Source organism: Siniperca chuatsi, linkage group LG11, assembly GCF_020085105.1.
Source record: "Siniperca chuatsi isolate FFG_IHB_CAS linkage group LG11, ASM2008510v1, whole genome shotgun sequence".
NCBI lineage: Eukaryota > Metazoa > Chordata > Actinopteri > Centrarchiformes > Sinipercidae > Siniperca > Siniperca chuatsi.
This window is the reverse complement of record NC_058052.1, coordinates 11,793,667-11,819,009: the sequence shown is the minus strand read 5'-3', so window position 1 is coordinate 11,819,009 and position 25,343 is coordinate 11,793,667. Positions and strand designations below refer to the sequence as shown.

The 25,343-nt window shown below is 40.8% G+C and overlaps 1 protein-coding gene across 1 annotated transcript; it reads right to left on the bottom strand.

Annotated features, from left to right (window-relative positions):
- Positions 1 to 2,367: 2,367 nt before the first annotated feature.
- On the bottom strand, positions 2,368 to 24,728 carry kcnk12 (potassium channel, subfamily K, member 12). The gene is made up of 2 exons (XM_044215349.1): positions 23,599 to 24,728; positions 2,368 to 7,918 (listed from the first exon to the last, which is right to left on the bottom strand). The coding sequence occupies exons 1-2, from the start codon at positions 23,936 to 23,938 to the stop codon at positions 7,026 to 7,028; spliced, it is 1,233 nt and encodes a 410-aa protein (XP_044071284.1). The 5' UTR covers positions 23,939 to 24,728; the 3' UTR covers positions 2,368 to 7,025.
- Between the last annotated feature and the right edge of the window lie 615 nt (positions 24,729 to 25,343).

The window sequence follows — 25,343 nt, the reverse complement described above, 5'->3', positions numbered from 1 at the left end:
ATGCTTTCTCTATTTTTCTTATTCTAAAAGTCAATAAATGTCCTTTGATGACTATTTCAAGTTCATGGTGTCAAATCTGAAGAAGTACTATAAGAACAAAGTGGCTCCAAATAACATAATTTAATGTTCAAGATTCTATAATCTTAAATGTTGCTTTTCCACAGACCTTACTGCCTCTTTGACTGTATTAACACTGTCACTGTCACTGATCTATTCTCTCAAGACTGATCGGACAATGTATTTAATTTGACATGGTTTTAAGAAGACTTGTTTCTTGCCAACTAAATCACTTGTGACAATCTTAAAATGAAGATAAATGACATGTTACCAGTGTGTGTGAAGAGTCACATTTTCCTCCTCCTATACATCATGTAGGTATCTATCTTCAGTCTCCAGAAATAGATTTATCTGATTGCAGTTGTAATAGGAGCGTTCACATTTTGATAATTGAAAACTAACTGAAAAAAGAGTGTGAGGAAACAGGGAGGAGATGCAGAGAAACAGTCTATGACAAATGGCAAAGAATCAGAGGTTTCTGCCGCAGTGAAGGAACCGAGGCACGTCTCTGACACCAGCTGAGACCCAGAGGAAACACTTCAGCCTGCTGCTGGAGGTTTAACTGCAGCCCTGTCTCCCTGTGTTGTAATCATGCTGTTCACACTGTTCTGTTGTGACAGAGAGGTTTATTTGTATGCCTAGCAGGGGAAAACAAAGAATAATATACAAGGATTTTATCCCCCATAACTGACTAAATCAGGGAACTCCTATGTGTGTCAAAGCTGAATTGGATGCATTGCAGTAAAGATGGAATCGTTTAGTTTCTCGTGGGAAACAAATGCAGTTCCAGTTATGTTGTGCAAGTCTGGCGACATGCAGATATTCCAGCAAAACAAAAGCTCTGGTGATCAAATGTGGTCCAGCAGAAAAAAATGCAGTCATTCAAGGTGGGTGTTAATTCCTCCAACAACAATACTGGACTGTTTAATGTCCCTACTAATAGTAGAAAACTGGCCTCTTGCTAAACAGAAAATTACTGATGAGCACAGACTTTGTGGCACATTTCCTCCACACAGACTCCTCTTAACCCCTGTGCGGTGAGATAATGTATGTTATTTTTCAGCATAATTTGCTGGGATCAGACTCATTTCAATAATGAATGCAATTACAGGTCCCTCTTTATGACTAACATCCTGATCGACCCATTAATGAAGAGCCACGCTGTTTCAAGGTCCTTCCAGCAAGCTGTATGTGTTCTGGTGGAATAATATCTGAAAGAAATGCAGAAATCAGTGAAGCTAATTGAGCAGAGTAACATACTGAGAACCACTGTTAACCAACTGTTAACTGAGCATTTGTGAACAAAATCAAATACAGAGCTTTTAATGAAAGGCAAAATAAACCAGAAATATGATGCTGAGACACAGCAAGTTTATAAAGAATCCAAGATGACACTTGCTGTTGAAATAAACTAGCGAGTGTTAGGGCCGGTAAGCATTGCTAGAATGTCTAAGCTGTGAATTTTCACGTTATCTGATTGAAACCATTCACCATGTTTATACCAAATTTGGTACCACTTTCTTATAAGTCACCTTTATAAAGGGCTTATCAGTTGTAACTAATGGATTTATTAATGGTTAATGAATAATTCACTAAAACTTTATAGATCTGTTAACAGCGATTAATTAGAATGAATTTTGGTTTGCCAGGTTGTGATAAAATCTCTCCGACTGGTGAGTCATTCAAGTCATTCAACATCTTGGGAGTTACGCTTATTTGCTTTTTTGCCAAGAGTTAGATGAGAAGATAAAACTCTCATGTCTGCGCAGTAAATATGAAGCTACAGCCAGCAGCTGATTAGCTTCTCTTAGCATAAAGACTGGAAATAGGGGGAAACAGCTAGACTCTGTCTGGAGGTAACAAAATCCACCTTCCAACACCTCTAAAGCTCACAAATTAACACATTATATCTTCCTTGGTTTAATCCACAAAAAGGCATTGAGTGAAAATGACGGGGGTTTTACGGGGGTTATGCAGCGGACTGTTTCTTTGCCGGGCGCAGTAACTTCCTGGAGGAGGGTACTAGTCATTAGTGAACTTTATGCTGCAATCATGTCATATCGGAGTTCCCAATTGTAAAAACACGTCAACATCCAAGCAGTAATTACAACTGGGAAACTTTTCTGAAAGCTCCAATATATCCGACTTTGCGCTTAAAATCCCTCACTTCAGCCAAAGTCTGGCGTTCATTGTAATTAACCCCAAATATAATAGATAAGGTTATATTGTCCATAAACATTTATATTATCCCTAAACATTAAAATTGTGTGTCATTATATGAGAATAACAATTAAGAAAATCAAAGGAACGTCAGTAAATATCAGTGTTTAATGGAACCCTCCTTGTTTCATATAGGTTTTACTTTTAATTACATAAATATAAAAGTACAATCATTGGTATAAATGTGCAACTTGCAAACAGAATTAATTTGCATACATTAACTGGATGTTACACCACAATGCAAGCAACATGAGACACACACCAAGGTGTAGGAATTATGTTGATGTTGATGGAGCCAGAGGTCAACATAACTGTGGATCACAGACACCTTAAGTAGCCTTTTAAATTGAGATCTGAATGTGGTTTGTGGCTCCATATCATCCGTCGTCATAAAACAAACAAACAACTGGCACACATCTCGTGTGGATTTGGAAATCAAGCTCCAGATCAAAGCCAACAATGTGACTCTTGTTAAAGATCAGAAGCAGCCAAGCAGAGCAGCAATACATCATTCTGTTACCGAGCCACTCAGCTGTTTACCTGCCCGCTGGTAACAGCCATTTCCAATGTGCTCCAGCCAAATTAATGTAAATACAATTTATACCTGAAACGAGCGGCTTTAACAGTCTCAAAATACAAAAGAGTTCATGCACTCTTCCTCAGAGGAAACTGGAGAGAGCACAGTGTTATTTATCATACTGTGATCATAATAGCTTTGCTGAATAAATGATAATGCCATTAGCACCATCAACAGCCTTCAAGATTAACCCTGACAACATCTCCAGTCTCTGCTTATTTCAAACAAATAGTTTTATTATGAGGCTTGTAATGGCTATGGAGCATGACATTTTAATGGTGCTATTTTACTGTTGAGTGCCGTTGACTACAGAGCAGATTTTCCAGTGTGAATACAATATGTGTTGACTGGAATAAATGCTGACAGTGTTAAACAATTTAAGATTAAATTAACGCTGACAACTTTACTGCGAATCATGCAACGCTGTGATCCAAGTCTGCTATGTTCACCCATATTAATACTGTGGGCTTGAAAATGTTGCATCTTTTCAATCTAATTTTGTGTTTAATGAGCACATGAGAGGAATAAATTACACTAAAAAGAAAAGTCAGAGATATTACATTTAAGAGTAATTTCTGCTGATAACAAATATACAGTAAATCCTAAAACCACCTGTCTCCTCTTACAGAAGATACAAAGGACGGCGGCGTAGTTAAAACCATTGCAATCAATGGAGATCAATTTTGCAGAATGCAAAAGGATTGCATCCTACAACACACAAGCTCTACACACTACAATCTTTTCAATAAGGAACCTTTTTGTAATATGCAAGGACTAAAGTAAGGCAATTGATTTCAAGCCACGCATGCATTTTAGGTGAGCAAACATTACTTCTAAATACTATATTCAATGTCTTAAAAGCTTGATCTGTTCCAGGCTTAAGGAAAATACATTTTAATGGATATTATATTAAGTCAAATAACTTCTGGGGGACTTATGTTTAGGGAAGCATTTGAGATAACATATCACAGTCCTTTAATTCTCATTTTCAGTCCTTTAAACAGTAGTTTGGACACACAAATGCAGACATACACACATGCTCCTTGTCAAAGGTATGGTTAAGGATACAATGCAGCTAGCTAGACTACAACAGCTACAGGGGCTTTTAAAAATCAGTAAGCAATCCTGAAACCTCTGCCATTGTAACCTTAAGCCTCAGAGGGAAAATAAAGGTTCACATACAACATCATTCGGGAATCATTATTCTAGACAAGTGGCAGCAAAACTTCGCCCCCTGACATATTACAGCAGGGGAACACCATTGAATTCAAACTACAGTATGTCATTTGCTACAGCAAGCCCGTGCTCCTGCTCAAATGTCCCAGGGCTTGACGCTTTTCTGTGTTTGCAATGTCACTGTGTCACTGAACACACGAACCACCTCTGAAATTGCAAGCTTCACATCACATCACCAACATACAGTAATCTCACTTTGCTGCTCAAGAGCCACTCTGTTTGGATTTGTTAATGGAATATATTGGGAAATACATGTTTTCGCTTTCTTGCTGAGAGTTAGATAAGTTGATTGATACCGCTCTAATGACTGGAAAAAAGGGGAAAACAGCTAGACTGGCTCTAAAGCTCTCTAATTAGCATGTTACATCTTGACAATTACCTGTTTTACCCGGGGTAGCTAGTGGAGAAAGCTTAGCGAAGCTAGTTTTACCTAGCATCAAGAATGGAAACAGGGGGAAACAGCTAGGCTGGCTGGCTCTGTCCAAAAGTAACAAGATCCACCTATCAGCACATCTAAAGCTCACTAATTAACATGTTATATCTCATTTGTTAAATCCATACAAACACCAAAGAGAAAACAATTACTCATTGTGGTTTTACGACTAGCTATCTCCAGTCTTTATGCTAAGCTAAGCTAACCTGCTCCAGCTACATATTTACCTTACAGACATGAGAGTGGTATCAATCTTCTCATCTAACTCTCTGCAGGAAAGCGAATATGCACATTTCCCAAAATGTCAAACTACTTTTTAACACCTGAAAAACCTGTGTTCACTTTGTAACGCTAATATCCATGTTTTTGGAGTGTAGTTAAGTTCTGAATGCTGCATCGCGTCAATGCTGACTGACTGTGTAAGAAACATGTGACAGTGAGACTTATTCAATCATTCACATGTAGATATCTGAAAGCTTTATGTAGAAAAATAGACTAAATAGACTTGAAAGAGTCTTCTGTTTTATATACAGCTATCTTGTATGGCTTTACCATAATGGCATGCAGGAAAAACTAAGACAAGCCTGAAGATTTAACTACCTGAGTCATTTTCTCTATTCCTCTTGGTGAGACTGGGGAGTAAAGGAAATTATTCAGATCTATGCAGGATGAAAATCAACTAAGGATAGATCCAGATCCAATTCCTTATTGTAAAAGCGCTTTTAAGACATTCCAATTCTATATATATATACATTTGTGGCATGTCACATCATATTCACAGTGTATGGGTGATGAGCGTGAGGAGAGAGCCGAGATCTGCGAGAAAAACGAAGCAGGAGGGTTTTGGTGCAGTGTGTGTGAAGTGAATGCAGAGATGACAAGAGAAAAAGAAGTGAGCGGCCTAGGAGGATATTAGATGTTGAAGATGGACGCCAGTAAAAGTTGAGCCCTTGGCTGAGAGAGGCCATTGATTTGGACTGGGCATGAATATGGATATGAAGGGAGTTGATTTACAACATCTCCTCTGCCTCTACTGCGCTCTCTAGTTCTCTGCCTTCATCACCGTCTCCTGGACAGTTTAACTAACAACGTCTCCTCCTCTGTCTCGCTGTTTACAAGACATCAAACACCATCACACGGCTTTAAATCACCGATGCCTTAAAGAGATAGTTGCCGGCAACAAAGACATTGATTGTGCAGCTTGACAGGGCAGTACCGTATCTTCCGCAAACACCCTCCATCCATTAAACCGTGGCTACACATTTACACTGAAATCAACCTCTGCAGGCCTTTGGATCATGCTTTGTTTTACAGAGAGAGCCATGTATCAGTAAAGAAGTCTCCCTCAATAAAAACAGAAAATCCCCACAAAAGATCGAATGCAAGTGAGAGAATCCTTTAGGGTTTCAATCTGCCTCCACTCCCATATATTTCACTTCAAACAAACATAAACTTACTTCTCATTTATTGTGTTTTACAAATACACAAGTCTACATTCTGCATTAAAAGAGTAATTAATACAATGCAAGCCTTTATCATTTGTTTTCCTTGCAGACAGCTGTAAACTTGAAAAAGAAGAGAGAGAGAAAGAGTCGGAAGGTGTCTTTGGCCGCCGAAGCATTTTTTGAGCTGATAAAAAGGCCAGTTTCTCTCTCACGAGAAATGGATTTTCAACTCTGCTCTCCATTTTGAGCTATAGGAAATTACTCTTTGTGGTCCATTAGTGTGGCACACTGTAAAACCGCCCCTCACTACAGCCATGTCGAAATCAGCTGCATCACAGCCATGCTTAGCTAAACTCTACTTCCCACACTTACCCCCAGAAATTAAATCAATCACCTGAGGGTAAAACTTGACTTGTGTCAAGAAAAACAGGGTTTCCACAATCAATGGAGGGTCTAGAAATGGTGCAAAAAATGCATGAGAAGTATAATGCATAGATCAGTATGTGCTATATCATTCAGTGATTACACTTATCTTGTTTATATCAGCATTCAGTATGTACATTCAAATAAACCCTGGCAAAACCCCAAAACGATGAAGTTTGCACTGTAGGCTTCCCTTGGCTCCTTTACAGCACAACATTTCAGTCATATAAGTCTGATATATTGAGCGTGTATAACACACTAATTCCGCCGCAGACTAACACTGATATTTAAGAGACTTTCAGTGCTTGTTCTGTGTTAGGTTTGAGGTTAATGAAATGGGTGATGGGTGGTACCCACGCGTCCAGATCAATGTATGTTTTTTTTGTTGACTCTATGGTTCTCTCTTCATGCCATCATCATTAAAATCATCACTAAAATCATGACCATCATTACCTGTATTATCACCACAGGCTTGTAATTCCAACCAAAAGTATCCAAAAAAATCATATGTATCATGCATAACAAGTTACACTGGCAATCCATTTCAAAAGCCTTGTATTTTTTCTATGGCGATCAACCTTAGGGTTTGTTACACAGAATGAGAATAAAGAGCTCCCTTCCTGTCTCACTATGTCTACCTGGAGTTACTCGTCTCTGCCAGCCTGTTGTTCATGATACCGAGGGCGCCAACACCCCCAGAGAAACCATTATGGCGTGAGCTGCCACAGACTGTCCTGGGATATCCGTTGGCCGACTCAGACAGCTGCTTCTGCATGAGGGCCAGCGACACCTTGTTAGAGGCTGCCAAGTCTTTCATAGAGATCATCTCCCCTGAGAGTCTGCGTCCCTCATTGTCACTATCACAATGTCCGTCTGAGTCAGGTGGCTGGCCAAACCGACCCTGGCGACCCTTAGAGCCCGGGCGGATGGCATTGCGTCTGCCCAGGAGGGCGCTGGCCTTATTGCAGCGCTGGCAAAACAAGCAGCTCATTTTCTCCAGCATCCAGTTGAGCACCTGCTTGATGACAATAGAGATGACATTGAAAAGCGAGTAGATGCAGCACACACCCATTAGCATGAAGAGAAAGTTGGCCACCCTGTAGAGGCTTTGGTATTTGTAATCCGCGGTCTGGCTGCTGACAAAGTCCCCAAAGCCGATGGTGCTGAAGGTGACAAAACAGAAGTAGAGTGAGTCTAAGTAAGCCCAGCCTTCCACGGGGGTGTACATGGCTGATGCACAGCAGGAGATAGTGATGGCTGACAGGCCGAGAATCAGCATCACATGGTATACGGAGGGCTTCCAGCCTGGCAGAGAGTAGGCTGAGAAGTCATGGCGGATGCCTGGCGGGAGTAGACCACTGTTCCTGATTCGCCGCTCCCTCACAGCCTTCATGACCACGGCCAGCAGTGTGATGATGCGCTCCAGGAAGAGGTTAAAGAAGAGGATGGTGGCAGCACAGCCCAGAAGCCCATAAAAGATCAGGAACACCTTGCCTGCAACTGTCACAGGTGTTGTCATCCCAAAACCTGCAGAGACATAAGAGAGATATCAGACAATGAGTCCCCTGACTGAGGCCAAAAACAGATTTTCACCTACAAGAGGTCTTCAGTTTCCTCACAGACAAGAGATAAGGGAAGCGATGCGAGAAAGCAATGTTAAAATCTAAATGAGGTGTTTAAATGAGCCTTAATTCATGTTTCTAAATATTTGTGCCATTAATGAAAAATTATATAAAAGAGGGGATTGAGTGGAGTACACACAAGTGATGTGCAGAAAATACTGGACAATAATTTGTGTTGATGCTGATACGAGACTGTAAGCTTTCTCTGGAAGATGAGTATATGTAAAGTCATAGTAATGGACTGAGCGGACAATAAAAAAAGTGACTATGGGATAATTAAAAAAAAATAATGTTTTGCATTGCAAATGAAGTTGCATGTTGTTAAGTAAGAGAGAATGAGGGAAAATAACAAAATGGGCACTGATGTGAAACCAGCATTACACTTTACAAAACAAATGTTTGCCATCTGGAACGACCTCTTTGTAAACCTTATATGACATAAAACACTTCATCTTTTACTGAATGCATATATTTTAAGGTGTCCACTGTCATTATCATTAATTCAGGAAATTTAAATAGTACACTGACATAAGTTAAGATAATATTATACTGGTTACATTTTGCATTGTGTAAAGCCACTTGATATTGTATGTACATAGTGTGTTTACATAAAGTACAGTATTTACTGTACTGTTTATTGCTGTAGGTGGGACTGCAAAAAACAAGGACATAGGAGTTATATTGAGGGGAGGAGGATGCCAGGAATAAGCTTAGGTAAGCCCTCTTTTTTCTTGGCTGTGTGGTTTGGCCTCCTGCTATCTTCTGATTTCTTAGTCAATTAGACTGAGTGTTCAAGCTGAGGAGGTGAGGGGGTTATGAGGAGAGGAGAGGAGAGGAGAGGAGAGGAAAGGGATGTTTATAGATTCTGCTTCATGTTGAAGGAGCACTTCTAAATCTCGAGGAGCGTCACAGGTGCTGTTCTGACTTTGCAGCTAGTGCAGCTCTGCTGTCGATGAGCGTCTTGATATTTGAGCACAGTAATGTGGAAGGTGTAAAAATAATTAAGAAAAGATCATTTAGCTCAATATTTGATGGAAAGAAAATTATTATGTATGCTTTATAGCAGTGGTTCTCAACCTTTTTGGCTTATGACGCCTTAAAATGAAGCAATGTCTACTTTCAACCCCTCATTACAGATTAGGACCATAGTGTGGACATTTTCTGTGGGCAGTTAAACCAGAATGACTTTTCCTACTTGGAATGTTTCATCAAAAGGACTTTGAGATGTCTGAATAGGTGAAAGTATCCAGTATTTCATTAGAAACAAGACTAGGACTCTACAGTCATGCTAGCGGCTCTGTGAGGCTCTACTTAGGCACAGTGGTACTTTGAGCTAAATACTAACATCAGCATGCTAACATGTTCACAATGCCATCTTAGTTTAGTGTGTTAGCATGCTAACATTTTCTAATTTCTACTTAAATACAAAGCTCAGCTGAAGCTGATGGTAGCATAATTAGTTTTGCAGGTATTTGGTCCTAAACAAAAGTATAGTACAAACTGAAATTTGACCTGATGATGGCACTAGATGAAAAGTCAGAGGATCACCAAAGTCGTTACAATTCGTTCTGAGGGGACATGAATGTCTGTACCTAATTTCATGACAATCCATCCAATACTTGTTGAGACATTTTACTCAAAACCATGTAAACCTCATGGTGGCGCTAGATGAAAAGTCAGGGGATCACCAAAGTCAGTAGAATTCGTTTTCTGGGGACCATTAATGTCTGTACAAAATTTCATGGCAATCCATCCAATAATATTTCAGTCTGGACCAGAGTGGTGGACCAACCGACAGGCCGTTATTGCCATTGCTAGAGCCATGCTAAAAAGCAGTACAGTCAAGTCACAAAAAATCATTTTGTGTAACATAAATATTGTTGTTCTTTGTTATTGCTTTCATAATCTTGTGACCCTTCAGATTTCTCCCGGGACCCATTTGTGGGGTTCCATAGCATAATTGATTTTATCAGTACAAAACATCAATCAATCATATATATCGCCTATATGAAGAAAACTCTGTATTGTATGTATTGTGCTTTGGGCAGCAAATGCACACATATGCATCTGCAGGAGACCTGTTACACATGTACTTCGCTGGTAACTTTCTGACCAACACTAATCACAACTCCTCGTCTACTGATGTTTGATTTTTCATGTGCAAGTTTTCTGCTCTTAAGTGTATCCATCATATGGTTATTTGTATGTACACATACCATACTCATACTTCTATCCCAGGACCAATGTGAGCACACACAGGCATGCACACTCAAATGCACACACACACACACTATGTCATGTCCCTTATCCACAGAACAGCAGATGGTATATTTGTCAACAAATAAAATCGTGCTGAAAGATCAACCAGTTCACTTTCAGGCCAAGGTTAATAGATTTTTCCATCATAGCTATCCTCTATTTCAGTCTTCTCGGAGCATTAGGGCAGCGCTTTCCCCCCTTTTTTCCACCAACTCGTCTATAACCATCCTTGTCAGGTAATAAATGACATCAATATCTAGACAATACTTCCTTTATGATACCCAAAATGGCTTTTTTGACCTCATCTCTCACACTCAAAACCAATCTCCTGTGGGTTTGCTGTTGACATGCCGAGTCATTTAGATCAACACTGATTGATACAGATTGTTTTATAGAGACAAGAGGGAATATAAGCCCCCACATGTACACACATGTACACACACCTTATGGCCTTACACACACAGAGATAGACATTGAATTATCTGGTTTTGTCAAAGATAGTGACAAAGTTCAGTAAGAGACAGTTAGGCACCATTGGGTGACGGAAGGTGAGGGGCAGTGATTACCCAAATTGAGAAATCCTATTTCAGTGTTTCATAGTTAATTAATTAGCAGCCCAAGTCTTTATAACCCAAATGAATGATAAGGAAAACAGATTACATCTTCTCAGTGCGCACAGAGACAGTCTTCCGCACCGTCCCTCATTACCAACTAAATTACCTAAGAGAGGAAAAGGCACCAGGCATCGATTCAGTGTAGCATTTCAGAGCCATTACTCCAGACTACTGTGTCAAGATGCATTAGGCAGAACAGAACAGTAACAGAAAGCAAAGGACAGACAAGCTGAAACCAAAGATGCAAACACTGTGTGACTTTCCTCACAAAGACTTTCTCATTTAGATTTTAAAACTGACTAAAAGCAGCAGTCCAGACCAATGATCCTGCTGCTGACTTCAGTGGACACTTTCTACACTTTCCACTCCGTCCAAAACAAGATGAGTCGTTCAATCCAGCAGTTGATAAGACACAAAATCACATGTGTGCTAATTCAATCATATCAGAGCCCTAGGAGAATATTTATTCATAAATATTAAATAAAGTATGCTCAACTCAACACAGAAAATGACATTATGCTCTAATGGCTAATGATACTTGCACAGGTAATTACACACTAGAGATTCAACCAGAAGGAATCTGATGGAAATGGTGCCATTAGTATCCATTAATTACCATTTGACAGTTAAGAGCAGAAGATGAAGAAAATGCTCTAATGGTTATCAGACTGTGGGGAAATTAAATGGGGGGAAAGATGAAAATAGATTGTCACTTGACTGTAGTGATTTCAGTGTTTAGGTCAACTTTTATCACCAGTGGTAAAGTTTAAATCATATGTGCTCAGCAGTAATTGGAGAGTTGACACAATTTAGACCGAGCAGCTCTCATTACAGTCCAATGGCAAATTACAATGGCTCATTAAGTTGTGTCATAAAGTCGAGCCCTAAACAAATAGCACAAATTACTGAGAGTGTTGCTAATAGAAGTCCTGATGGACTTCATGAATGCCCCGCATTTCATTTGCTACACTTAGGAGACCACTTGGCTCTAAACAGTAATCAGTCATCAAATTTTTCACCAAAAGCCACTCTGATTGAAGGAGAACTGTACATGTACAGTAAATCTACAACACTCAACAGGTATTTCATAATCTCCTCAGCTGGAGTTAAATTTCCCCTGGCAAGATACGTTGGATTGTGCTATTCTACTGTATAGCAGTATGTGTATCAAAACAATGAGGAAGAAGACATGATTTACCAATAAGCATATAAACATGTGATCACAACAGAGTTAGACAGATTCTAAGCCATTTTCATAAGTGGAAATGCTCCATAAGGTTAAAGGTTAAGGCTGGCAATATTCTATGTTTTTGTTATTCCCGTGAAATCCCGTGAAAAGACCACAACCAACAGTGTGTTAGTCCGTCTCTCAATACTTTCCAACTTTCCTACCCCGTCTGTGGCACTCAGCCCCAAGCCCATTAGTTCCTACCAAAGACTTGAATCTATAAAGCTGCTGTAATCAAAATTTGGATACTAATAATGAATCAAATACTATGTGTAATGGAAAAGGTGTTGCTTGTACTGATGAACCCACAGAGAATTATCACCCAACTCTGCAGTTCCTCTCAGCTCTATTGAGTGTTTTAGCATCTTTCGGCTGATTGTTGTGGTTTTCTGGGCCGCAACTTTACTGTTTTAGTTTACTCTCACCTCTTTTCAGCAAAACAGCTCTAAAAGCCCACTGTAGACTACCTGCTCAGCACCAAACAGCAGACAGACAAAGTTAGCGACTAGCTGGTGGAGACCAAAAACAGAGCTAAAAGAGAGTGAATATTGGACTTACATTCACCAGGTGGCCAGAAAAATTACTCCAATTAAATGATAATGTTGCTCTTTGTCTGCTGTATGTGTAAATAAGCAACTGTTTACTAGTAAGTTCATCATATCAACTAAAAACGTGATAATATGTCGGTGTTACAATTTGTTTCTGCTGCCCACAAGTGGTCAAAAATCAGTTCTTGCAGGTTTGAAAATCTGTCACAAATATATAGGTTTTTTTTTAAAAGCTCAATAATTTCCCAAAACGTTGAGACACTGTAGGTTTTACCAAATGTTACATATTTATTCGAGACAATTTTCAGACACAGATTTGGTTCACTAGTGAGTATTTAGGGCAGCAGGACAGTGTATATGGGATTGACTCAAAATAAACTCCAGTGCACATGTTCATCTTAATGAAGGAACATTTCACCCAGTGCAACAGTGTGGTTCTTTGATGTGCTTTTAATAGCTTTTGTACAACAGTAGAGCTCTATGGCACAGAGGAAGAAGGGATATGGTCTTTACATGGGATTTGTTGACAATAAGAAAAATATAGAATATCACCTGACTTTTCCTTTAAAATGGCTGTTTATGCACATCATTTCTAAAAGGAAACATTTGTGAACAGTCCAAAATGGCAAATATGTTATTTAATCGTCAATTTTAAAAAAGAAACACAAAAGAATCTATTTAATACTTGGTATGTTTAGTAGAAAGTCAAAGCCCAATTGATGACTTTTACAAAGCAAAGTATCCTGAAAAAGACATATCGATTAATTTTACTGGAAAGTATCCTCACAAGGCCAACTATCATAAAGCCAAGCACATTTCAGTCTCATGTTAGAGAAGTCTGCGTTTAGTGTGAGTGACTTCAGCTGATAATTGAGGGAACATTTGGATAGTCAGAACTACTAAAACAACGAACGACTAAAGAAGTACACAATACAGGAGAAATATACAGTAGAGCCAGTTCAAGTGGGCCAAAGCACCTGTTGGATACCCACATGAGAATGAAGAGTGACTAAAAAACTCTCACAGTCATGTTTCCATGTTTGAATGAAGGACATATACTGTACATTCACTTGTCTCTCTAAGCAGTATTGAATCTGAAGGTCACTGTGTGTCATCGAGGACAATGCCCCCCACACAACTCCCAGAAGGCCTGAAAATGGACCCAAAGATCTATTATGTGACTGTTTTGCAAACCAAAAATCAAATCTCTGCCTCCTATTGCCTCCCAATGTCCCCAATTAATGAGCTTTAAAAACAAGCTCCTAGTCAAACCAACTGCGTCCCACTAGTGGGAATAGTCTTAAATTGGCATGATAGGAGCGGCAGCAGAAGACGCCACGTCCCTCTGATGACTGTGTTTCTGTGACGAACAGGAAATAATTAGTCATGGGGTGGCGTGGCAGGGGTCTGCAGAGAGGACAGAGGGCTGAGGAAGCAGCCACATGGCCAGACCTGAGACATCATCACCACACCATCTGCTGAGGAGCTGTCAGGATTACTGGCAGACTGGATAATAATAGGAACATTCACACTTTTTTTCACACCAGTTTTACAAAAATCAGATGCTAGAATAGGTCACATACATGACAAGCTGCGGCTATATTGTTGTATCTGTGCACTGCATGCACAAAATAAACAAAGGCCATAGTAACATAATAAAACACCCAAAGCCCACACATGCAACAATATTTCTATAGGGCCCTGAAGCAAAACAATGTGGTTTTGAATTTCACACCCAGCTCACCCACACACAATGTAGGCAATACATTAATGGTGTCTGTTCTGTGTTTTGTGCTACACATGGCTGAGGTGATCATAATTAAAGCAGGTCGATTCAGATATAAATTACAAGAGTAACAGCTCAGACGTATACACACTGTTAGAAGTAACAAGGTAACATCTACAGAGCAACACAAACCTCTTCAGTAAAACACAACCTAAAATACCTTCTTTTTCAGATTTTGTCATTTGTTTGGTAACTGAATCGAGTCTGGTGTTTTAAATTGTATCTCAGTGCTTAATTCAATGGCAAAGCGAGCCAGGAGGACTGATGACTCCGCCGTTGTCTGTATTGATTTGTTGTCACAAAAATATGCTGCATTGTCTCTGGATCTGCGCCAACATTTATTCTCCATTTTTCGATCTGTTTTCCATCTTTGCAAAATTTTAAGAGAACTGAAAAGACTCCAATATGCGTGGAGTCCACTATTATGCAGTTTTACAGATAGGGAAGTCAGGGCTTAAATAAGCAAAATTAGAATTCAGATTCATGTGGCTTCATTGTCCATCTGCAAACGGTAACACAGATTTCGCCCTTTCATGTGACTGAGGAGTCATGCTCTCATCAGAATAGCTTCTCCCTGAATGATCTAAAGGCTATGTCCTTGTGCTTCCTATTATCTTGTACTGTATGCACAGTCAATGTTTGAATAAAAGCTCAGCTACATAATGCCCTCTTGTATTATTCCCCAAAGTAAACACACCTGTCCAGGTGGAGCTTTTGAAACACTATCGCCTTCAGATCAGTGTGATAACCCTCCATGTTTAGCATAATAGATAATACAGATTTGGTGCTCATACAGTATCATGGTAACGCTACATTAAATGTGTTGTATGTCTTTCATAGCTGTTTCAGATTTTTAGCCATCACATGAAAACAGTCGAATCAGACGCCAACAGGAAAAGAATGCTTCATGTTCAGCAGACATTCAATTTAATGGTTTTTCATTACTAATATGTGAAAGTTCAAGTCCCTTAAATTTAAGGCTGTGCAAAAACCCGATTGCTGTCAGGGACTGCTAAGTTACTGACAACCGCAATAATGATCTGGGATCACACATGGAGCATACTGCCTCAGAGAGATGAGGAGGCAATGCTCTGTTGCTCACAATTAAATTATGTTTTACTTTCTATTAACTGAATGTGCCCACTATGAGTTTGAGACTGTCTGAATCCGCCAGAGGCTGCCAGCCTGGAGGTAGCTGAGTAATTTGTGAATTCTGGCAAAATATATGCATTTCAGCACATTCAGCTCTGTGTGATCCTGGTGTTTTCCAGGGATAATAATTCTTTCATTATGAAAATCTAAATCTTTGCCAAATAATTGTTAGAGAAGCATGCTTGTTACTTGAATTATTTAAATCCTTGTGCTGGATGGCAAATAAAAAAAAGTACAGCTCAGAGGTGTTTTTGTCAGCAAAACAGTTAAGCTCCAGTCAGTCCAGCTGTTCTGCTCAGTTGTCAGTGAGGATTCACTGAGGAGCTTGCATGTTTTTTCTGAAGTAAACATTATTCTCAAGAGACAGATTATAACTTCAACATGAGTGGCCCGTACCGCATCAAGTTTCCAATTTCCAACAAGCTCTAGTGTTTTGTCATTTCTCTTGAAAGCAGATGTGTAACATTCAGTAGCCATGACTCCCGCTAGTATGCAGCCCATGATCTCAAGCTTCAGGGATGACATAGTGCTCTGTCAATTCTTTCAGCATGTAATCTAATCATAATGATCAACCATCTTACTGATCCAAGGTCAGGCTCAAAAGTCGTGTGCCTCCTCTGCAAAGAGTTACAGCGTTATTGTCTTTGCTCTGTTTAGAAAGTTCTGACTGAGGCACACAGGAATGTGATTTTATCAGGAGGTGTGAGAGGATGTTGATTCATCTCAAATCTGAAATTTAATATGTTACAACTATTTTACAATGAATACTGTTTCAGCATGTTGCTTGCATTTAGGCAGTTAGATACAATAGTAGCATGTCCTCCTGCCTCGCTCTGCTCTCAAACAAGCAGCCCCTCCTTCACACAAAGAGACAGAGGAACGGCTGCCAAATCGAGCTGTTTGCCAACTTGCTGTTAGCTTATTAACATGATAACTATTTATATACCTGACCCCAAATTGCAGACAAATGTTCTGCTGGTGCAGGAGTGGAATTGCTATGCAGCCTTTCTGCAACATGCCGACACTTTTCCTCTGCAAGTGTGTGATTTTGCTCCGTCAAAGGTTGCCGACCATCCAAAAAGTTTAAACTCTCATATCTGCAAGTCAGCATTGACATCAGCACCAGTACAAATTGGGTTGAAACTGATGATGATCAAAATATTAACACCAGAAGAAAATCTAAAATGGCTGTCGAAAATTATATGAAGCAGGTCAGAGGACTGCAGAGTGCAAAGAGCACACAGAGTTTATCCTCTCTCTGCCTTGGAGGTGCAAAGAGCAGAATCAGTGAAATGCTAATCAGTTTGAGGAGGAGGAAGCCCAGCGAATCTGCTGTGTCCTCTAAAATGATCTTGGTATCACTTGGCCATGATTATTTGAGTCTGTGAGTTACTGTACGTAGGCGAGCACACGCCTTAGCAAGTCGGATTTATGACCCGCTGTGACAGAGTGCAGAGATGTGTACAGCCATCCTGTACAGCAGCAGATAACTAACACAGGGATTTATTGAAGCATGTGCTTCTCAGCAGGTTTGTCCTACACACACACACACACACACACACACACACACACACACACACACACACATGCACATTTCCACTCCACACCAGGAAGCCCCCAGTAAGGAGAGGAACTGGGAGAGAGGCAGACATGGTGGGATTAAATGTTAATGCAGCTGTGTGTTATCTGGAAAAGAATATTTTAGTTTCTTTGACATTTAAGGCAGGTGATTGCTGAGTTGAGTGATTGTCAATTTAACAATTGTTATTATGTCATTTTTGGGGGGTCATTTATTTATTTTTGAATTAATGAATTATTCATCCATTTACAAGTTTGCATCCATTTTGTCAGCATCAAGTCATGTACTGCATGTTTGATTTTCTCTAGGGATGGCAATGGTAGTCAGTTGGTCAGTGGCTGCACCACTATGTTTCAGACTGAAATATCTCAACAACTATCGGATGGATTGCCATGAAATTTTGTACAGACATTCGTGGTTCCAATGTATCTGAATGACTTTCGTGAATGACTTTGAAAATGGCTGCCTGCTGCAGCTAGAAGCAGGGCTCGTGAGTGTGAACCAAAACAGTTCAGTTGAGTGGTGCAAACCTAAACAATGAGCTCAAAGATGAGTGACTCCTTTCACATTACATACAGTCCTTTTTTCCAATGTTAATACAAAAATATTGGTTAGTGCAGCTTTAAGGCAGATATTACACAGGTATATTACACTGCAACGCGATACATCTAGACACAGTCTTATAGACCTTCTATGCAACAGTGGTGCACAATTTTGTGTGCTGAGTGTCTGGACTGCACACAATCTAAAGAGACCCCGAGTGCCTTTCATGTGACTGAAGGCCCTCTGTTTTCCATTTTTAACAGTGACATTTCCTCTGAGTCTGTGATTTCACAGAGCAGTCCAGGAGATCTAAAGAGAGAGAGTCATACTGACCAGCTTCAGATGGTTCTGTAAAAGGAACTGTAAAGTGATCTTCATCTTATTATGTAATGTAATGCTTGTGCAATATGAGCAGACCCTGTTTTGTAACACAATGGCAATGTTGTCCCACAGAAACGCACTGTATAAAGTGCTCAAGAGATCAACAAGATTGAATGAATGAATGTAAATGAATGAGTGCACAGTGGGAGTTATGAACAGAGGAGCAGAGTAGTTAGATTTGAGATAGATGTGAGACAGGAGTCAACGCTGTCTGGGGTAGTCTCGCAACAGTGCTGAAGTGAGAGACAGAAGGCAAGAACAAGTCTGAAACAGTGCTGCGCACGGATGAATCTGCTTTCACAGATTGCAAACCTTTCCCACCCACCTCCTGAAAGCACATTTATAACATACACCAACAGTAACAACAACACAGATGGTTTTGTCCCAGCGAGGCAGCACCGAGCGGTTAATCTAAATAAGAACACGACATCAAAGCAAAAACACAGCCTGACTTCAGGAATCCACGCTGTCTATCATGTGACATTTCAAACTGCTGAAATGCCAAACGCACGCTCTGCCAGTCTGAGGTGACATGATCTTGTAACCTCAGAGACACGTGAATTACAAGTACATTACAGAGAACTAATTTGGTTTGCAGTTTCATCCCAGATACATGGGCCCTGGTCAGACAAGTGTATAATAGTCACACAGAACTCACAAGAGGACGAGGAAGATAACATCCACTAAACCATTAGGACTGATTGTTTACTAACACTGCACAGTACACAGTGAGGGAGAGGGCATGGGCAATCATCATCTTTCCTCGTGATCATCATAACAAGCTTGTAGTTTTCTTGAGTTAACAAAATTATAATTTCTTATCACAACATATTTGTTTTAGGAACTGAATATAATGTCAGAATGTGTTTGTGTGATCTCATATAATTACTTTTTGATCACAGAAAATCAATTCTTTGTACGTTGAGATTGCAAGATAATTATTGCAACCTGACAAACAATTACATGCATGCCCTCTCTGGCCTCCTCTAGTGGAGGGATTAGGTCAGATCTATTGTTCATTAACAGGACTCTGTAGTCTCTCTGCTGAACATGTAACATCTAGTGATTTCTCAGACACTACATGGTGTTGAGTTTCACAAAATTTGGCAGGATGATGCATCTTCACTTACTGTGGGGTAGCACTGATTTGCCTGATGTGGGAGCTAGAAAATTAATTTTGCACACAAACTTGATATCCCAAACACAGCTGGAGATATTCTAAAGTCCAATTCTGCAAAGTTGTAGGAATTATGCATTTTGGCACTGTGTCTTGGCTTTTACAGCAAAATGTTAACTTACTGTCCTGACAGAGGAACTATAGAATTATAACAGACCATATTTCAAACTCAGAAGTGCTATCGCAGACCTTACTAGCCTGGTTTTGGCAAAATCTGAAGGTTACAGTTTTGCACTGTGTTCTGAGGTTAAAGACAGTTCATATATTAGCTTGATGAGGTTGCTCAGGTCAAATGTAAAACTACACTTTGACAGACTAACTCCTACAAGCTCAGAGTTCATTTGATACAGAATTTACCGCTACAGAAAGTGTACAGAACTACTGTAAAGTTTATACTGTTAATTTTGTTCATACTTTATAATGTGTCAGAGGCCAGTTAGTGAAGGCAGTATTAATCATTTTTGGGGGCACTAGAACAAGCAGCATTCACATAATATCACTGTGTTAAATTGATATGGCTAACACGTTAGCCAACAGTTGCTGATTTACTAATCCAGCAGACATGGAGCAACATTAACAATTATTCAGAATCGTGTTTTCGGGTGACCCAACAAACTTAAGTAAAATACAGTATTCACTCTCTTTTTAGCTCTGTTTGGGTCTCCACCGACTCCTGAGGAAATATCTGGCTCTTTAGCTGCTAAATGCTCCACCATGTTCACCAGCTAGTCGCTGACTTTGGGCAGGTAGTGCACAGTGTTTTTAAAGTATTTTTGCTGAAAAGAGCTGCCTGCTGTGTCAGGAAACAACACTGATGAGAACATTACACATAGTCATTTGATCCATTGTTAATATTGAAATATTGATTAGCGCAGTTTAAGCTAAATTTTGAGGGGTGTTTCCAATGCAATCTAATGCAACACTACAAACTGCAACCTTGAAAATACCATAGAGTTGCTTTAACATCTCTATTGCAGTGTTAACATAAACTGTACATTACAGTATAAGTTAAAGCCGTTAACCTAATGAGGCCACCTGGATTAAAATATCACATTTCAGCCTGGAATCAGTAGTTTGTGAGGAAAAAGACTATGCCTGTCCCAGTGTATCCTGAGGGAAGAGTGCCCTGTCATCTTGCTGCAGCACAGCTCTGTACATCCAGGGTTCTGTGGGATTTCATCTTCCCCTAACTCTGCCCAACCTCTGACATTTCTCCTCATTTTGCAAGTTGTGGACTGCATGGAGGTTAAGTCAGGCCTCACTTCAAGGACAAACTGCATGAGGGTTTGTTTTGTGCTGTTTGTTAAACTGTCCTTTTTGCCTTGTCTGCCTTTGTGGCTTCTCTGAGTGGGTGGATATGAGTGTGATGGAGTTAGAAGCTGCAGTAGCTGCCAGGGGCAAGAAGAGGAAGGACAGAACCAATCCCCATGAATAAATAGCCCTGAACACAATCCAAACCTGCAGCTGAATATTATGTGGAAAACTGCCGAACAACTTACTGCCCTAACTGGCTCGTCCCATTCAATCTCAACAAGTTGAAAGTCTCAGATCACACAGCCATCACTAAGTACAATTGATTCTCAGACAAGTATTCTCCCTTGGAGCACTTCAAAACTGACAAAGTATTTCTCCAAAATGTCATTGCAGAAACTTACAGTCAGACCTAGAGGCCCACAAACGGCTACAGAGAGCTGTCCTAATTGGCAGTCGTCAGCTATCAATCAGCCTTGAGGGTTATAAATAGCTTTCGTATTAATAGAAATTCTGTTTACTGAGCGGACTCTTGTGTCCTCTTTAATGAGCATGCAAACAGTAAAGCTGTGTCTGAAAATGTAGGGCAGGACAACACAACCAAGAGTTGCTGACAAAAACAAACTCTTCGATCCAACGCTTCAGCAAGATGAGACAAATGACAAAACCAAAACTAAGAGTCTACAGCCATGCTAGCAGCTCTGTGAGGCTGTACTGACACACAGAGGTGCTTTGAGCTAGATGCTAATGTCAAAAATTGCTTGCCGAGGCTTCTTGGTTTGCTTCTGCATTGTGTGGCCCACTGCACGTGTGCATTACTGTTTCGCCCCATAGACTTTACTTTGGGGTGGCGTCATGTAAATAACTAGGCTCTTAAGAAAATTTTACAACTATAAAACCTCCATGGATTAAAAATTCATAATACAAAGGGTGGTAATTGACCTTGTTTGCAGTTCAAGGTGTCGTGTCAACAGTTTTTCAGAAGCCTCTTTCTTATATTATCTTATAATGGTGCTTTTTGGGTCGCAGGAGATTTTTTTGTGGCCACTGAAACAAATTGGCAGCAGGGCTGCGTGGCGGCGCCGTATCCAGTTCTCATTACACATCCATGTGTTTAACTGGTAATGTTTACCTTGGTCACTATCTTAGTTTATCATGTTAGCATGCTAACATTCACTAATTAGCACTAAACACAAAGTACAGCTGAGACTGATGGGAATGTCATTATTTTTGCAGGTATTTGGTCATAAACCAAAGTATTGGACAAATTAGAATTTTGTTCCAAATTTTGTTGAATTTTTTTAGACCATATTTTAGAAAAAGCTGCAATGTACTTTTTTAATGTATTACGTTTCCTGCAATATAACCTGAAATTGGAAACAACACGCTAGGTGCAGTACTAAAGGCCAGTGAACCTGGCCAGAACTCTGGGTAAACAAGTGCCTCAAGTGGCCATGCCTTCACTTTCATTCTTCAAAGCGATATTGTGGAGACACATCAAGGGGAGCAAAGTGTCACTGCTGATTTGAAGCCTCTGCCACAGCAGAGTCAGAGGCGGGAAGTGGTTGGGAGCAGTGTCTAGAGTGCGCAGGGGGATGCCACTCTGATAAAGAGTTGTGTGGGGAGGCCCCCAAATCCCTTTTATATCACTGGCTCACAAGCATACAGAAAAAGTAGCACATAGGCTGGGGGGTGGGGGGGTGGAGATCAAAGCGAGATGGAAATCTAGACAGAAATCCATGCGAGCGTAAGAAAAAGACAAATACTGTAGACAGACATCACATCCTATTCTCCCTTTTTCCCCCCAAACTGAGTCAGTTTATATGATCTGCTTGTTGTGGGAAGACTGCGCTGCTGCATGACAACTGGAGCACAAAGGATTTCAAACTGCCACAGACATGTACACAAACACAGCTGCTGTGGTTCCCCTCCTGTGACTGGGTGAGCTGCATAGGCTCCCTGAGAGCTCTGCATTTGTGTATCTAGTAGCAGAAGGTGGAAGGGCCTGTAAAGCTGTCATGACAGGTCCACAGTAAATAAAAGTTCTGACATGTTTCCTGCTCATGTGGATCCAATTCTCCCTCTGCACCCATATACAGCCATTTCCTTCACTCCTCTCACCACAATTAATAGGAAGTGCTGATTGGGCGCATCACGGTGTAAATAGTGTGTTTGTGTCTTGAGGGCAAGGTCAGAGGTGGACAGCTGCTGTCAGCTCAGATGATTACCTGGAGTGTGTTCATTTGCACAATCACCCATTCACACTCACTCACTCACTGTATTATTTGGCTCCTCTCTAGCTGTCAGAGAGGGAGGGGCAGAGGGGTTAGTGGGTGTTGGAGCCATCAGGCATGCAGTGCACCACACAGTTGGCCCTTAGGGTGCCCTGCAAGGGACACTTGCTCTTTTCTGACCTATCGCACGAGCAAATGTTAAATGAGGGGGAGCAGACGGGGCTTCTCATTGACATTCCTGTTGGTTTGAATGGAAATGTGGCAACAACAAAAAAAAAAGACTGCACCCATGGGTGCTGTCCTATAGCCAGGGATGAGTGTGCCATTCCTGGCAGACGAGTCAGATGTCACCCCCTTTGCCAAAGTCCCTCACAGCCAAAATGTAACACATGACTGGAAAAAAACAAAAATGTTAATCTGTTATTCTGTAGAAGCCAGTGGAAAGAAAGCAGCCTACAGGGATGGCAGCTCCAGTCCTTTTGACATCCAGACTGTCAATAATGATATGATTATTTAACAAACAGAGGCCATATTAATTTGAACCATTCTCCAACTTATTTGTCTGGAATGTGACTTTATTAGGGCATGAGGTCCCAAATTTGATCAGTAGGCTATTTAGACTCCTATAAAAGATCCAATAATTACTGTCTTAACGGTGTGAGCTGATGCATTCTTGGAGTTTATTTTCTATTTATAAAGCTTCTTCTGGGCTTGGCTATGGTTTACATGGAATAAAATACCAAGTATTCACCAAGTATTTAGAGGACAACAAGCCTGCAACCAAATGGACGCAAAGGTCAGGGAAATCAGTGAATGCTGCAGAGATCACCCACCTATAGTCGACACCACAGTTCCAACAAAATAAAAAGCCCCTGTAAAATCCCATCGTGGCCTCAGAGCATCTGCCCGGATCCCGGCGGCGATGGCAGCCTCGTACTCCCGCAGGAAGGAGTTGAGGTCCTGCAGGCTGATGTTGAAGGTCTCACTGAAGTTGAGGAGCGTCCCGTTCCAGCGGCCGTGAGCCCGCAGTTCCGAGGGCCTCTCTATGGCCGAGAAGACCGCAGCGCCGCACAGCAGGTACAGTATGATGAGGATGGCGAGCAGCACGAAGCGGCCGTTGTCCTCGTTGAAGTGCAGGGAGCGGCAGTCTTGCAGTCGCTGGCCAGGCATCATCCAAATTTCAGCACCACTCGCGCGTCGGACAGCGACAAGCTCCACATCGGAGACGGCATTCACTCGTCTGCAGGTGTCCCCTGGAAGTCACTCTCCTGCTCTCTCACTGCACTTCTATAGGCAACATTTCCTCTAGTTAGCCCACCACGTTGTCCCATTGTAGTTGTGAAGTGATATTATCAGTAGCTGAAAGGCAGAAAACGCTCCACTTGTGGATTTAAGTCTGTAGATCCACGGAAGAGTTCATGAGAAAAGCTGCCGGCGCATAGTTTCATGATAGATACATTTTCTCTCACAGTTGTGGCAATGCAGTTGGTGACAAGTGGACTGCAGCTTAAATCCAACCGGACGCGCGGAACGCTTCTTTGTGCAAATGCAAGCAGTGGTAGTAGTATCCTCTGGCTCCCCTGCACCAAAATGTTTCTCTACAAAAGACCACAATGACGCTCGAAAATTCTGCAAGTTACAGATGTATGTGTCGCAGGAAAACAACGTCCCCGTTCCCAAACAAAGTCATCTATTCTCAGGCTTGCTCGGTCTGGAGAAGTGTGGAGCTGCGGCTTTCATGTGGACGCTATATTGGCACATTGCATCCTATCAGCGCATATGGTGAGATCACTCCTCGCTACAAAACCGGAGACTGGAATACAGTCTCACCACTGTAGAAGAAGGGCAGCAGATTAAATAAGATATTTAGGTTGTGCAGTTGGCTGGGGAAAAGCAGTATCCCCGTGCGCACTTAGTTGAGGCAGTCCTCAGATAACAGAGGATTTACATTTTCACTTGAGTGCAGCCGTGTTGTGCCATGCGCACTGAGGATACTCTACTCACTGGAAACTGTTACTCACTTTCTGCACCGTGGGCTCAAATGCAGAAACAAAGGTACACTCCTGAACTAAGGTGCTTCAAAAGTTTCTAAAAGCTTCAACCAGGGAGCTAAGGACACAATCAAAGATAAAGCTAATCAAAAATTAAGAAAAATTCGGTGGTGGAAAAAGTATTCAGATATTCAGATTGAATTTTCATTCAGTCGCCTATAATTAATCAACTAATCTGTTTGGCTCCAATCATATTTTACAAAATGACCATATGTAAAATCTCAGTTTGTAAAGTAGCAAGTAAATATAGCTGTCAAATAAATGTATGGAGAAAAAAGAGAGAGAAGAAATATTTCTCTCTGAAATGTAGTGGAGCAGAAGTATAAAGCAGCAGAACATGGAAAGTAAAGTACCTTCAAATTGTACTTAAGTACAGTGAGGAAATGTACTTTGTTACTTTCCACCACTGGAAATAATAACAATGCGGAACATGAAAAATTATCTTTCCAAAGCACTGTGCTTATTGCACATGTGATACTCACACAATAACATTAAGAAAATTGAAGACAGACATGATCTCACCCTGC